Genomic DNA, 15,921 nt, shown 5'->3' on the forward strand with positions numbered 1-15,921 from the left:
CTGCTGTTAAAAATTTCTTTGTTGCCTTAATGCACTCACACCTCTAGGTTGGTTATCTACCTTGTTTCCTTTTATGTGTTGGGGGAAATTAGCCCCCTAATTTCATATATGCATCCACATTAGCTTTCCACTATTTTTCAAAAGTACTCAGTTAAAATTATCATCCCAAGAGGAAGGGACTTTAGCACCCAGTTGTATTCACGTCCTAGATGTCGTCATACACAACACGTCACTGTGTGAACTCGAAGCAGCTGGTTACATTGCCTTCACAGCCAGGGAGCAGGGTATGAGGGATGCATTCTGGGACTCAGTACACTTTCTGCATCTGTCAAAATCCTGTGCCCAAGGAATGGCAATGGGTCCTCATGCAATCAAGGTGGCTTTTCCCCATCAATTAACAGAATAAAATAACCTTTCCCAGATATTTCCAGAGGCAAAACTTTATAATATAGACAACGCTTTACAGAGATGTCCAGAGACCAGTTTCCTATATGACTCCCAATTTCATCAAGTTGTTAGTTAACAACCACTCATCTCCACAGACTGTCAGTGATGAATTCTAAAACAGAAAAACGAGTCCACAGCAGCTAAGTACAGATGCATAGCCATTCGTGCCTTGCCCAGCACCTTCATATGATTTAATTCAAGTACACATGGCACCTTGAGAAGCACTTCTGTCTTGAACATAAAGGCGGGATATTTGGCTAGTTTTTCTGAAATTGCCAAGTTCCAAATATCATATTCTTTGTTTCTGGTACTGATATGTAAATGATTGCACTAAACACTATGCTTGTAAATGTCCTTATGCTTGCAGCACCCCAACATTGTCACATACGGTTTTCAATTAGGTAGGCAATTAAACATTATATTTCTCAATCAACTTGCCTGTTCAATTTTAAATGCTGATTAAATGGGAGGGGAAATGTTGCTGCACCATGGACTTTTAAACAAAATGTAGCATATAAATTTCCACTTTCTTGGGAAGTAAGTAAAGAATAAATTGAACAGGTTTATCCTTATTTTTTTTTAACCAGGGTACAACAGTGAATTATTAGGCACCAAAAATGCTTTCTGTCATAAACGTGATGGGGTCCAGAGGAAAGCCACTCAGAAGAGAATTATTTATTCATCATATAGTTCTAGGAATAGGGCAATGGCCACAATTGTGTAGTAGTAAGAATGGAAAGACTTAAAATGGCTTCCATCAAATAAATGTTAAGGAAGGGTATGTTGTTCTGCTTCAGACTAGTTCTCATTTTGGAATTTGTTTTTCTGTATTAGTAGCTGAAAGTAAAGTAGACGGGGTTCATGTTACTGCTGAGACACACATACAAAAGGTTCTAAACTTAGGTATTTTGGTCCAGTATAGTCGCATTAAGTCTTCCCAGAGAATACATTCATTGATTCTTTTTTCAGTGACCATTAAGATTTTTAAACTGTGAACAAGAATTTTTTTTTTGTTTTTCTTTTTGTTTGTTTGTTTTTCTTTTCTGAGACAGGGTTTCTCTGTAGCCCTGGCTGTCCTGGAACTCACTTTGTAGACCAAGCTGGCCTCGAACTCAGAAATCTGCCTGCCTCTGACTCACAAGTGCTGGGATTAAAGGCATGTGCTACCACGCCCGGCTCCGCATGTGAATTTTATATACAAAAGATAAGGTAAAGATTCTGGGCCAGTCTATTCCTAGATAGTGTTTTGTTTTGTTTTGTTTTAATTATCATTTGTAAGTAGCTTCCTTCCTTTTGTTGTATTCTTTTTTTTTTCATTATTGTTTAAAGGAAAGCATAAATAATCTGTCACTACTTTAAAATGTGACATATTATGTATTTCTCTGTAACTTTCAGACCATAGAGGATCTTTTGTGAAGGTTTTTTTTCTTTTTTTTATTAGATATTTTCTTTATATACATTTCAAATGCTATCTCAAAAGTACCCTATACTCCCCCCGTCCCCCACCCTGCTCCCCTGTCCACCCACTCCCACTTCTTGACCCTGATGTTCCCTTGTACTGGGGCATATAAAGTTTGCAATACCAAGGGGCCTCTCTTCCCAGTGATACATATGCAGCTAGAGACATAAGCTCTGGAGGGTACTGGTTAGTTCATATTGTTGTTCCACCTATAGGGTTGCAGACCCCTTCAGCTCCTTAGGTGATTTCTCTAGCTTCTCCATTGGGGGCCCTGTCTTCTTATAGATGACTGTGAGCATTCACTTCTATATTTGCCAGGCATTGGCATAACCTCATACGAGACAGTTATACCAGGATCCCTTCAGCAAAATCTTGCTGGCATATGCAATAGTATTTGGGTTTGGTGGCTGATTATGGGATGGATCCCTGGGTGGGGTAGTCTCTGGATGGTCCATCCTTTCATCTTAGCTCCAAACTTTTTCTCTGTAACTTCTTTGATGGGTATTTTGTTCCCTATTCTAAGGAGGAATGAAGTATCCATCCATTGGTCTTCCCTCTTCTTGATTTTCTTGTGTTTTGCAAATTGTATCTTGGGTGTTCTATGTTTCTGGGCTAATATCCACTTATCAGTGAGTGCATATCTAATGACTTCTTTTGTGATTGGGTTACCTCACTAAGGATGATATCCTCCAGATACATCCATTTGTCCAAGAATTTCATAAATTCATCATTTTTAATAGCTGATTAGTACTCCGTTCTGTAAATGTACCACATTTTCTGTACAACATCCTTAATCATTAGGGAAATGCAAATCAAAACAACCTTGAGATTCCACTTCACACAAGTCAGAATGGCTAAGATCAAAAATGCAGGTGACAGCAGATGCTGGCAAGGATGTGGAGAAAGAGGAACACTCCTCCATTGCTGGGGGGATTGCAAGCTTGTACAACCACTCTGGAAGTCAGTCTGGAGGTTCCTCAAAAAATTGGACATAATACTACCAGAAGATCCAGCAATACCTCTCCTAGGCATATACCCAGAAGAAGTTCCAACTGGTAATAAGAACACATGTTCCACTATGTTCATAGCAGCCTTATTTATAATAGCCAGAAGCTGGAAAGAACCCAGATATTTCTCAACATAAGAATGGATACAGAAAATGTGGTACATTTACATAATGGAGTACTACTTAGCTTTTGTGAAGTTTTACTCTGACATGATACCTGTTAGTTTCGGGTTTCTCTAAACAGAGTTATTAAGAGCTTAGGGGATTCTTCATTTTTTATTGTCAAGGAAATGTGTTTACTTCAAGAATTTTGATGTAGAGCTAGCTTTAACTCCAGTTCCAAGGGATCTTGTGCCCTCTTCTGGCCTCTAAGGGCACTTGCATATGTAGGGTACATATAAACTCCCCCAGTTACATATATCATAAACACAAATACAAACATACATATAAATCTATATATGTATTTCATTCCAAAGGATCTCAGAAAATATATCCCTATAAATTATAAAGGATTCATTTTAAAACTGATTAAAATGTTCTAATTTAGTAAAGAATATCTTTAGAGACATGGTATTTGCTTGATGCTCAAATGTTCATCTTATAGCCAAAGTGAAAATCCAGTATAATTGTTTTCATCATTAATTCCTTTATTTATTCACCTTACAACTCCCCTCTTCTTCCATTCCCACCTCCCACTCCTCTTCTCCCATTCCCCCACCCTTATCCCAGAGAAAGGGAGGCCCCTTCCCTTGATTTCAATCCACCCTGGCACACCAAGTCACATCGTTTCTCAGCACATGGTCCTCCACTGAGGCTACATAATGCAGACCAGCTAAGGGAAAAGGGTCCAAAGACAGGAAACGGAGGCCAAGTCAGAAATAGCCCCCACTCTAGTTGTAGGAGGACCCACATAAAGAACAAGCTACACTTCTGCTAAATATATATAGGGGGTCTAGATTCAGTCAATGCATGGTTTTTGGTTGTGGTTCAATCTCTGTGAGCACCCACAGGCCCAGGTTAGTTGGATCTGTAGGTTGGAAATCAATTGGGCAGGTTTTCAGAAAGTTGGAAATAGTTTTACCTCCCTTAAGATCCAGTTATACCACTCCTGGGGGTATACCCAAAAAATGTTTCACCATACCACAAGGACACTTGCTCAACTGTGTTTAGATAGCAGGTATTTTCATAAGAGACAGAAACTAGAAAACAACCCAGATGTTCCTCAATGAAAGAATGGATAAAGAAAATGTGGTACATAACCACTTATATGGTTTATATGGTGGAACATATTTATATGGTGGAACATAACTCAGCTATTAAAAACAAGATCACTGTGAAATTTGCAGGCAAATGGATTGAACTAGAAAAAATCATCTTGAGTGAGGTAAGCCAGACCCAGAAAGTTATACCTGGTGTGTTTTCACTTATGTGGATATTAGCCATAAAGTACTGGATAACCACACTAAAATCTACAGACCCTAAGAAGATAAGAAATAAGGAGGGAATATGGTTGGATGCTTAGATCTCACTCAGGAGGGGAAACAAAATAGATATTGGAAATGGATGGAGAGAAGGAAATGGGTGGGAGAGAGGATGGGAGGGGAAGAGGAGTGGGTCTTAGGAGAGCAGGGCTGAGGATGAGAAGTCTGGGAGAGAGAAGGGAAGTCAGTGGTGGGCCATCTCTGGGACAACCCAGGGACCTGGGATGGGAAAGACCTGTGGGAGGATATGAGGGTGACCCTAGCTGAGACCACCAGCAAGAGGGAATATGGAGCCTGAAGTGGCCACCTCCTGTAGTCAGACAGGACTTTATTAGAGGGAGGTTGACACTAACCCACCCACAGAACCTTCTACTGAAAATTTACACTGCCTACAAGATGTACAAATATGTGGAGCAGAGATTAAGGGAGTGACCATCTAATGACTGACCCAACTTGAAACCCCACTCATGGGCAAAAACCAATCCCTGACACTACTCATAATACTCTGTTATGCTTGCAGACAGGAGCATAACTGTCAACTGAGAGGTTCCACGCAGCAGCTGACTGAAACAAATATAGAGACCCACAGACAAACATGAGGTGGAGTTCATGGAGTCTTGTGCAAGAGTTGGGAGAAGGACTGAGGGAACCAAAGTGGTCAAGGACAATGTGATTTTTTTAATCCACCAGTGATTATAGTTCACACACTCATGAGCATCACAATGAAAACCAAATGTTTAAGATTTCAGCATTCACACTGGATGCTCAATCTGAACTCTTGTACTTGGAGTCTGTGTTAGAGGGTCAGAAAGGGTAATAAAACTAGTTACATAAATATTTTAGGCTAACACATACACACATTTCTGAGTGGAGCATTGACACTCAGGAAGACAAAGGAATAGCCCCAAGTGATACTATTCCCCGGGGAAGAAGCAGGATGGAAACCTAAGGATACTGGTTCACAAGAAAACAGTCATGCTTTTAGAAACACAAAAAAACAGGATGAAATAGAATTAAGAAAGCAATGCAGCATTGGCATATTTCAGGTATTAATATCTGCCCAGTAGGAAGAAAGCTCTGGGTTCAATCCTCGGCCCTGAAAGACATCCTTCAAAGATGTCCACTAAAAAAGCATCAAAAAGAGTAAAGAAGGAGTAAACATAACGAAGGAGGCAGCAGGTTTGTATGTTTAGTTCTGTACAAAATATTGCGGGAAGAAATTCAAGATGGCACATGAAATGCCTTTACATAAACATGAGTTGAAGGGCTTAGAGATCTACAGATGCACAGCAATCCATATTCAAGCCCCAGTATTCTACTTTGCCCAAACAAAATGAAATGTCCTAAATTCACCAGGAATTTCAAGTAGTGAAAATAATCTGGCAAAAGAAAAGAGCTGAAGTTTCCATAGTTTCTGATTTTAAAAACTTACCTTAAATGTTCTGTAGGCAAAAGAGTGTAGTTCTAACTCAAAAGCAGAAATTTAGACAAATAGAACAGGATCAAGTTCAGAAATAGGACCTCAACCAAATGACCAAATGGTTTTCCACAGGGTGCTAAGACCACTTAATGAAGCAAAGAGTATTTTTCAATAAATGATGCTAGAGAAACTGTATCCATCAGCAAAATGTTCAACTTAGAAGTGATCAGCCATAAACAGAAAGCTAAAGTATAAAAGCAAAAGAAAAAGAATGAGTGTGAGCACTCCATGATATTGATTCTGCAGATATTTCTTGCTAGAACAACAACAGCACAAGCATCTGAAGAAAAAGTAAACTTGATCTTGAGTTTAAAACTTCTATGATTCCAAAAATAAATAAATAAATAAATAAATAAATAAATAAATAAAAATAAAAACCTTTTATGATCAAAGTATATTTTCAGTGTATACTGTAAATGAAACTCACAAAATAAGGAAAATATCTTGGGATCTTTTTATCCAATAAGGAACTGATATTCAGAATAAGTAAAAAACTGACAACAAAGTATTTAATTAAAGGTGGTAAGAGATTCAAGTAGATAGCTCTCCAAAGAAAACATATAATGGCCAATAAGTACAGAAAAAAAAACTTATAAAATGTCACTGGTTACTAGAGAAATGAGAATCAAAACCACAAGGATATTCTACTTTATAACCATTAGGAGCACTCCTAGAAAAAAGAAAAAAGAAAAGTCCTATGTTCCATGTAAAGGAGTTAGAACCCTTGTTATTGCTGGTACAAATGTAAAATGAGTCAGGAACCTGAAAGTGGTTTGTGGATTTCTCATTAAAAAAAATACCATAGGATATTCCAATTCCTTTTAAAGCAGGGACTCCAAGAAATATGTTCTCTGTGTCCCCAACAGCATTTTTCATATTACCCAAAGGAAGAAGGACTTAAATGTCCATTAACAGATGAGTAGAGAAACCAAATATGGTATAGCCCTGACAGTGGAGTATTATTCAACCATAAAAACAAAAGCTAATTTTGTGTACATGATGACATGGATGGACACTGAAAACTTTATTTTCTATGAAAGAATTAAGTTGCAAAAAGACAAACATGAACTATGCCTCTCATCTGGTACAGAGAGTAGTCAAAGACACAGAATGAGAAAGCAACTTCTTCAGTTGGTTCTCAGGGGTTGTGGGGATCAGGTAAGGAGGACTTAGGAAGGAATGTATACTGGATATACTTTTAAAGAAGATGCAAATGTATAGACCAATGGCAATGGATACACATCAGTGTTTTTAATGTGGCAAAATTGTCTACTTAAACAATTATAAACATAGTAAACTTTATGATGCACACAACAATATAAACAATTTAAACAGCCATATTTGGCTAATGTCAGAATAGACAAGTCTAAATGAGCTACAATCATCTGCATTGCACTGAATCCAGATATAAATAACCAGAAAATGAAAATCTGATCTAGGAAATTGACAAGACTTCAATTTATTCTTGTTGTCCCTGGACGACAAATCCAACAGTGATGCTACCCTAACAGTTATAGATCTACCTCAAATTGAGGACTCACACCACAGTATTTCTGTTCTTTAGAGTGAGTTTTTACTGCAAAAGGGATTGGAAAAGGGATTTTATGTAATCTTGTATCCTTAATGGCAGGGGTCATTCTATTGTCTCACCTGGAACATGGTGTTAGTGTTCTTAGAAACTGAATATATTACTTCTCTACTACACAGAATCCTGCAGCATCGTTCATTTAAGTACAGCTGATTTGTATATTAAGGCCAGTATTTGGAATCTTTCCCAAGAAGTGGTCACTCCAAAAGAGAATCAAGCTGGCAAACTATTACTTCAGTGCTGTGAGCTCCATTTGCCAACATATTTGCATTTATTTTACAAAAAGCCTGTGAGCCTTAATGTGCAATAGCAGTGAGTCGGCATATTGTGAGCAAAGTATTCAGTACTCAGAAATCTAATTCAGATTAATCCAAGCTTAACATGTTTATTTTCTATGGCCTCTTTGATACATCTAGTTTGCTAATATTAAATGTAACTCTAGTGAGGAAATGCAATGAGAGTATTTGCAAATGTGTGGAATCATATAAGCCTTTCTGGATCTACAGTTTTAAAAGAAAAGGAAAGGAAAAGAGAATAGGAGAGGAGAGGAGAGAAGGGAGAGGAGAGGAGAGGAGAGGAGAGAAAGAGGAGAAAGAGGAGAAAGAGAAAGAGAAAGAGAAAGAGAAAGAGAAAGAGAAAAGAGAGAAAGAGAAAAGAGAGAAAGAGAAAAGAGAGAAAGAGAAAAGAGAGAAAGAGAAAAGAGAGAAAGAGAAAAGAGAGAAAGAGAAAAGAGAGAAAGAGAAAGAGAAAGAGAAAGAGAAAGAGAAAGAGAAAGAGAAAGAGAAAGAGAAAGAGAAAGAGAAAGAGAAAGAGAAAGACTCCAAGAAATTTCTGTAGATTAGCAAGATGGCTTAGTGTATAAATGTATATGAAGCTCAAGCCAGATAACCTGAATTCAAGCCCTAGAATGCACAGTGGAAGGAACAACCTGAGTCCCCAAAGATATCAGATATCCTTTCATGTCCACCAACATAGCATGCATATCCCTACTCTCTCTCTCTCTCTCTCTCTCTCTCTCTCTCTCTCTCTCTCTCTCTCTCTCTCTCTCTCGCACACATACACACACATGCTTGCCACAGCATGTAGAAGCATGATGAGGACTGTTTTTGAAATAACCTACTGAATCCTGTGCATCATGAGAAGTCAGGAATGACCATAGAAACCCAAGTTCAATTATTTCAGGAATACTGTTTAGTTGATGAAATAAAAACACAAACCAAAACCAGATGGACAAAGGTGAAGAAAGTCAGGCACTAAAGGGCAAATTGAAAGGTGCTTGCCCAGTCAGATGAGTTGTAGTGCAAACAAGTTGGATAGTTGTCTCTATTAGCCAGTTTTGATACGAAAAGAGGAGAGAACAGGTTGATGATCCTCAATGAGCAGTTGCAACCACTAGAGTAATGGAAGGAGCTCTTGAACTAAAACAAAGCAAGTTTGTTCTAGTAAAACTAGAACAAAGCTGTTCTGAGACTCGAGTTCTTTGTGCAGTGTTTTAGAATTGCACAGGTTCGATGATTCCCACCCCAAACCCGGCTTCCTGGTTTCCTCTCTTGTGGTTGATTTTTTAGGGAGTACTTTGCCTCTTGTTATTCAATTAAGGCTGAGCTGAGGCTGTCTGCATGCATCTTGTTTGGGCAGCCCAAGATGGGTTCATGGCAGTTTTTTCCTCAAAATGAGAAGAGGAGTTGAAATTTGCTGTATGAGGGATGGTGATTCGGGTTTTGCCCCTCAAATGAAAGTCACGAGACCAGGAATGAGAAGGAAAAGAGTGTGAGACATGGGGGCTCTGCTCTCCCCCATGAAGAAGATAGAGCATAAGCAACCAGGCAGCACTTCTATTTTAATTACAGAGTAGAACTTACAGAGACGACAAAACCCAATTAATGATTTAGCCGGTAATAAGAATAAAACAACACAATAATAAATGAATGGTAATTGTGAGACATACATGCCCTTTAAACACTTGAGTAGAGGAGTCAAGCGTTGGCTTCAAATCAACTCTATGCAAACTTTAAATGGTGGAAAATAGTACTTAGGAATCTTTACCCGTACAAAGCTACAATTATTCCTTCTTGAAGTAGAAAGTGTAATTTCAGCAATAATAGTGAACAAAGCTGAATGCAGTAATGTTAGGGGAGAGGCCACAATGAAAGATACTGTCAAGTGCTGGTTTGCTCAGAATGAGCATGTGCAGGTGGCAGCAAAGGCAAGCTGAGCCTTCTGATAGCAAGCCCAGCCTCCTGAGAGTATGCCTAGCCTCTGAGCAAGGCTAGCCTCCTGAGAGCAAGGCTAGCCTTCTGATCTGCTAACTTCCTATTGTTCTGTTTTTATTAGCTATCTGGTTCTTCCCCCTTGCTTTCACAACAGGACAGGGTTAAGTGTGCATGTACGCGCACACGCAGGCACGCACGCAAACACACACACACACACACACACACACACAAGCTCATCAAGGATTACAAAAAAATAATACCCAGTAGCAGGCTGAGCACTTCATTGTTCAGCTCAGCACAATAATTATTACATAAATTCTGAAGGAAATTGAACCAGGTTTCTTTTCACTTTTAAAATGATGCTTTGACTAAAAAAACAAACAAAAAACAAAACCAAAAAACCCAAAACCCAAAACACACACACAAAAAAACTCTCTGTTCTTCAACATCACTGAACAAGACCCTTCAAATATATTTATCTTTCTTGACCACAGTTATATATAATACAAATTACAAAATGTTCTTCTGATCTAAACTAGCAACGTGACTGGATTCATTATTCACTTCAAACTAATGAGATTATTTGTTCCACTGATGTTATTAATGGGTTGCATAATATCCATCAGATAAAATACTAATAAAATGTTGAAGGCAAGCAAATGAAGTCATCGTGGAGCTCAGGAAGCAATGACTGAGGCTGCCACCACTGTCTGATTTGTAGGCAATCCAGACTTAAATAATGGCTCGGACTTTCCCCCTGATATTATTTTGTGTGAGAGAAATACATTTGTGAAGCTCAAGGAGACTAACCAAATGTACAAACTTGAACTTTGAATGAATATGATGACATTTAAAGCTCTCGAAGGTCACACTCCTAACACTGAAATCATTTTGCTAGAATCAAAAACAATTTTAAAAGATTTGGAAAAGGAGCCAAGTAATGTCGTTAGTACATATTTGCCAGAGGTAAAGGGTAAAGGGGATGACATAGTTGTGTTCTGCATTTTTTTAAATCCTATAATCGATTCTTGCCTTTCCTTATAATAAGTGGTCAACAATCATTAAAAAAATGTTGTCACCTACATGAGATCCTGACATTGATATATGTCTTGCATGGTTTTATCATGCCATGTTCAACCATGAATATATCTTTACATGTGTTAAAAGAATACACTCACTAAAGTGGGTGGTCTGTTAATTCTTTTCTTAAACACACACACACATACATATGTATATGTGTGTGTGTATGGGCATATGTGCATGTGTATGATGTGGCACAATACTAGTTTATGATGTAGTATTAATTTTTGCCTCACATTCTATCCTGATGTACAATCATATACAATAACCTGAAGTTACAGAATTTTGACAGGAAAATAAAAGTCAGAAATTTAGTCTGGAACTAGGGAGCAGGCTCAATAGAAAACAAACTAAACATTTGTTGTACAAGGTTGAATACAAGGGTTCATTTTCCCAGGAAGCCACAGTGTAATGCCAGATGCATCAGGGTTCATCTCTAATCCCAGCCTACATGTCTACCGCATGAAGGGTGTCAGAAACAACAAAATCCCTCCAGATTCACTGGTCTGCCAACTGGGAGCCCACGAGAGAGAAGGTGGAAAGTGAGGTCTGATGCTTGGGCTTGGACTCTGACTTCCACATGCAACTTTACTCAGAGGTACACACCATGAATAGATACACACATGCACATTACACACACACACATACACACACACATACAAACTTAGACACAAACACTTAATGGGCTTTTTGGATGCTTTAAATATGTTTCACAACATAGTCCCCACTTGCATTATACTTTTGGATTTAATTCTCTCTTGAGAAGCTGGTTACTCTTATTCCATGCTTTTGCAAAGAGAGTTAAGGACTCGATTGACACCATCTCATTTTCTCACTCAGAACTAAGGGACCTTTTCCCAGTGACTTTTTCTGAATTTGATTGTTCTTGATGTAATCCAGAAGACAAGAGGGAGTTGTCACTGGCCTCTGAAGAAGTAGTGCAAAACACAAAGTTGTCAACCAAACTTTAGGTTTTGGTATTATGATTGTCCTATGATAGATAATTAAAAGAATACTAATTACAAATATGGATCTTATTAACTAAACTGTAGATTTTGGACTTGTAAGTATAATTTAAGAGCTCTACCTTGCTTTGATAGAGTATTTACCATTTCAATAAGCTTTGCCATGATAAGAGCCAGTGCTACCTATATGGCTTTAGCAAGAACATGGTCATCTCCCTGTCTCCGAGCCTCACCTTGTGAAGTCTGTCATCTCCATCATGATCATACACATCTGCTTGGCCAGCACAATGATGTCATTGCCGCTGTCATCCCACTTGGCCACTTCAGCATCCAGCTTGCTTTTTTCTTGGTGGAAAATCTCCACCTGTTCAGCTATTTTTGCTTTCTCCTCCTGTGGTAGTTGCGCCATGATGGCCTGTGTGGATTACAGGGGGAGAAGCATAACTAATACTGACGAAGTCATTGAAAAACTGCATATTAACTCTGCTTCCTGTGGTTATCAGAACCATACTCAAGGTTTATAGGATTTCCCACCATTCTAGAAGATGCATATCTTCCCGATTACCAGACCAAGAGTACAAACAGACCAGGTCCTCCAGTTCACTGCCCCCTCTCTTATATAAATGATACAGAAAGATCCAAAAGTGCAGGCATACTGGCAGTTGCAGAACATCCCTGTCTCTTTGATGGCATATGTTTGTTCAAAAGAAATCTATTCTTAACAATTTTTATATTTGGTCTCAGGAAACTTTTTACCAGATGAAAGAATGCACCTCTTTCAACACAGAAAGCTATTCAGAGAAGGGAAAAAGAAAAAAAAAAGCCTTCTGTTTCTGGGAAGGAAAGGAAGTTTAAACAATATTTGAGGTATCCATGTGTAGTATGGTGGAAAGACGTTTTATGAATAAAAAAATAAGGATATCCATAGAACGATGGCATAAAAAAAAAAAAGTATCCCCTTAGTTGGGCATTTAGGGGATGGTATTCTCCATCTTAGCCTTCTTTCTCCATCTTCACAAACAGATGCTTGCAAGGCCTTCGAATACAGGTAGCCATTTAAATGGGAGGCTGTCCAGGCTACTATCTCTTAAAAAAGATGCTTACACAGGAAGAATTTAGACTTTGAGAACATCCTGAGTCCAAAATTCCAAGATCCTCAGAAAATTGTTGAGATTAACCTCAATTCCAGGCATGTTTCCAGTATGAGAACAGTTTAGTTCTCAGATTTTTGGAGACTGGGCCTGCTCAAGCTGAGTAAGATTAGGAAGCAAAAGTTGATTGGTAGAAGTTGTTGGATAAGAAAATGTAGAAAAGAGTGAAGGAGTCTTCTTGCTGTTCAAACTCTTCGTTTGCAAATTTGGCTGATTCTCTCAAATATATTTGTAAACCCCAAATAAACATGGGAAGCACTTCTCCAGTCATTTGCAAATGATGCAAGAATCAGAAATCTCCGAGTCACCACTGTGTGCGTTCCCAGATGACGCTGAACCAAGCCACCCTCTGCCTTCGCTCAGTTGCCCTACTGTAAACAGCACCCATTTTTCAATCTATTTAACACTACACTTTCCATATCTTCGTGCCGCTTGTAGTGGTGACTCCACCATGCAAAATAGTTCGAAGCATGGTGTTATGTGTCTGCAAATACAAGAAGGTTGTGATATGTCTTTTGGAAAAAATACATGAGTTACATAAGCAATTTAAGTTATGCATTGGTGTTAATCACCTCGAGTTCAAGGTTAAATCAACAATATAAGATTTTGCAGAGGAATACCCTTAAAACCTGGAAACACATTGATCAGAAGAACAAAACATTGTAATTTTATATCACTATATTTCACTAGATTTCTCCTACAAGCAAGGGTTAGATAATTGCTCATTTAATATTCATAAGTAATTTATAGATTATGACTACTGTAAGTAAGAATCAAACTTGTTGGTTAAACACCATTTTTGTAGCACATTCCAAGTGAAGTGTTTATCCTTATTTCATGACATTCTCCCATGATCGCCTGTGAAATGATTTGCAGACAGAGCCTTGGGATAATGCTTTAGTTTTTTTCTCTAATTCTAGGATCCATGAGGTCTCTAAAGAGAGACCAAAGCTGTGTGATTGGAGAATCTAGTGTGTACACCATGAGCAATTATTCAAGATTCAATTATTCAAGCAAGTTATTCAAGATTCATGGTTAATCCACAAAGAAAAGAGTGAAAGAAAGTTTTCATTGCTCAAACTGGGCACATGACATAGCTTAGTGTCCTCTGACTCAGTAGAGCCTGAGTTGAAGAATTGCCTGAATTTAATTGGACTGTAATCATGTTGTGTGAGGGGGATTGTATTGATGATTGATATAAAAGGATGCAAACATGTGTGGGTGGTGTCAACTCTAGATAAGTGTTCCAGAATTGTATAGGAGAGCAAGCTGAACATGGGCCTCTTCATGAGCCAACTAGAGGGCAGCATCTCCCACTGCTTCCACTGTTCTTGACAAGGGAGTGGGTTTCTTGGTCAGATATAGCAAGTGAACAATAGCAAGCAGGACAGCCCTCAAATATCTGCCTTGACTTGCCTCAGTGATAGACTTGGGTCAGAAGTTGTAAGCCAAATAAACCTTTTCCTGCCACAGTTTATCACAGTAACAGAAATAAAATTTGAATCCAGCATTGTGTTATTGTGCACATTATTCTGACATCATTTCTGTTACTAGATTTCTTCCCATGTAACCTTATTATAGTGGAAACCACAAACATGGCAGTCCCAAAGCCTGTGTGGCTGTGAATAAATAGAAGACACATATAATTCCTTGCAAAGATGCATGTATCTGAGAATTATGGGTACCAAATAATTTAATCATTATAACTATTATAATATAATTATCCACATTTAGTAATGACAGTATGTAGGCCCAAGTAAATTAATTAAACCCCTAATTCCATACAACTTATTATTTGGAGAATGAGAACTCAAACAACATGGTGAGCCAAGGAAATTCTTCACCATCATGTACAAGGACATTATCATACAGCCAAATACAGTTTGTATGAAGATCCCAGCCCAGTTGTTCAAGGCAGTTGAAAGCCTAGCTTTGTCTGCCAAGCCCTGTAACCTTATGTTGCAGCCTCACAGGCCAAATAAATGATATCTTCCACTCATGGAACCATAAATGATATACCCTCTTACAGAGTCATGCCCATCGACTTTCATACAGACATCCATTATGGGTTTACATGGGTCTAAATTACAACTCATTTTAATGCATGTACACATGAACCTCATACAGTACCGAAGTTTGTTTGCTTAATGTAGAAACAACACTGATAGAAATAGGCTAGTTAAAATATATGGTACTTTCAGAAACATTTAAAGTACTTCTATAAACTTTAAGAAGGGTCATAATACTCAAAAGAGCCTGTCATAAACTTTTATTTGTAGTTCCATGTTAAAAAGGGGGTTTCTCATTTGGTTTCAATAGATAGAAATTAAATATGTGCTTTTTATTATAAAGTATTCTCGTCTCCTTGATCCACTTGGTTTCATACAAAAGAATATTTTATTTAGGCAGCACAATTCCTAGGGAATCTTTATTAAATTTGTTCACCAGGTACTTCTATACAAAAACAAAAACCAGTAGGGCCTCTAACAGACTGCACACTGAACATGCAGGATCCAGGTGGAAAATATTTACTTTCATTCCCAAAATAGTGAATGTGTGCATTGGAGTGTGGATACGGTCCTGTCAACTATAACATTTTCATCTCCTTTGCTTAACTTACTACTTAATTATTGATGGTCTTGGTTTTCTGTCTAATTTTTGTTTGTTTGATTTTTTTCCCCTTTAGACACAGAGTCTGTATATCACTGTCTGTCCTGGAATTCACTATGTAGACCAGACTGTCCTTAAACTCACAGAAACCAACCTGCTTCTCTTTCCCCAGTGCTAGGGCCATACCGGACACACTCTAATTTTGTTATTTTATTTTTAATTATCTGCAGAAATGTGTCTAAATGCAGTTTTGAACAGACATGTATATGTTCCTACAGAAGGCAGAAGAAGGTTTTGAATCACCCTAAATCTAGAGTTACCAAAGGTTATAGGCATCAGACATGGGTGCTGGGAACTGAACTTGAGTCCTCTGGAAGCATAGCAAGTATTTTTAATTGATTAGCCATCTCTGCAGCCCTCTAATTCCTTGGTATCAAATTT

General features: G+C 38.2%; 1 protein-coding gene across 4 annotated transcripts in view; it reads right to left on the reverse strand.

The window, feature by feature from the left end:
• Positions 1-15,921, reverse strand: part of Ctnna2 (catenin alpha 2) — a 1,082,633-nt gene that overhangs the window by 40,135 nt on the left and 1,026,577 nt on the right. For all 4 annotated transcript variants that reach the window (XM_021164215.1, XM_021164216.1, XM_021164213.1 and 1 more), the window contains one exon: positions 11,953-12,134. In XM_021164215.1, coding sequence (XP_021019874.1) covers positions 11,953-12,134 — 182 coding nt within the window. The remainder of the gene's footprint in view (positions 1-11,952; positions 12,135-15,921) is intronic.

The sequence above is a fragment of the Mus caroli genome, chromosome 6, assembly GCF_900094665.2.
Source record: "Mus caroli chromosome 6, CAROLI_EIJ_v1.1, whole genome shotgun sequence".
Lineage (NCBI taxonomy): Eukaryota > Metazoa > Chordata > Mammalia > Rodentia > Muridae > Mus > Mus caroli.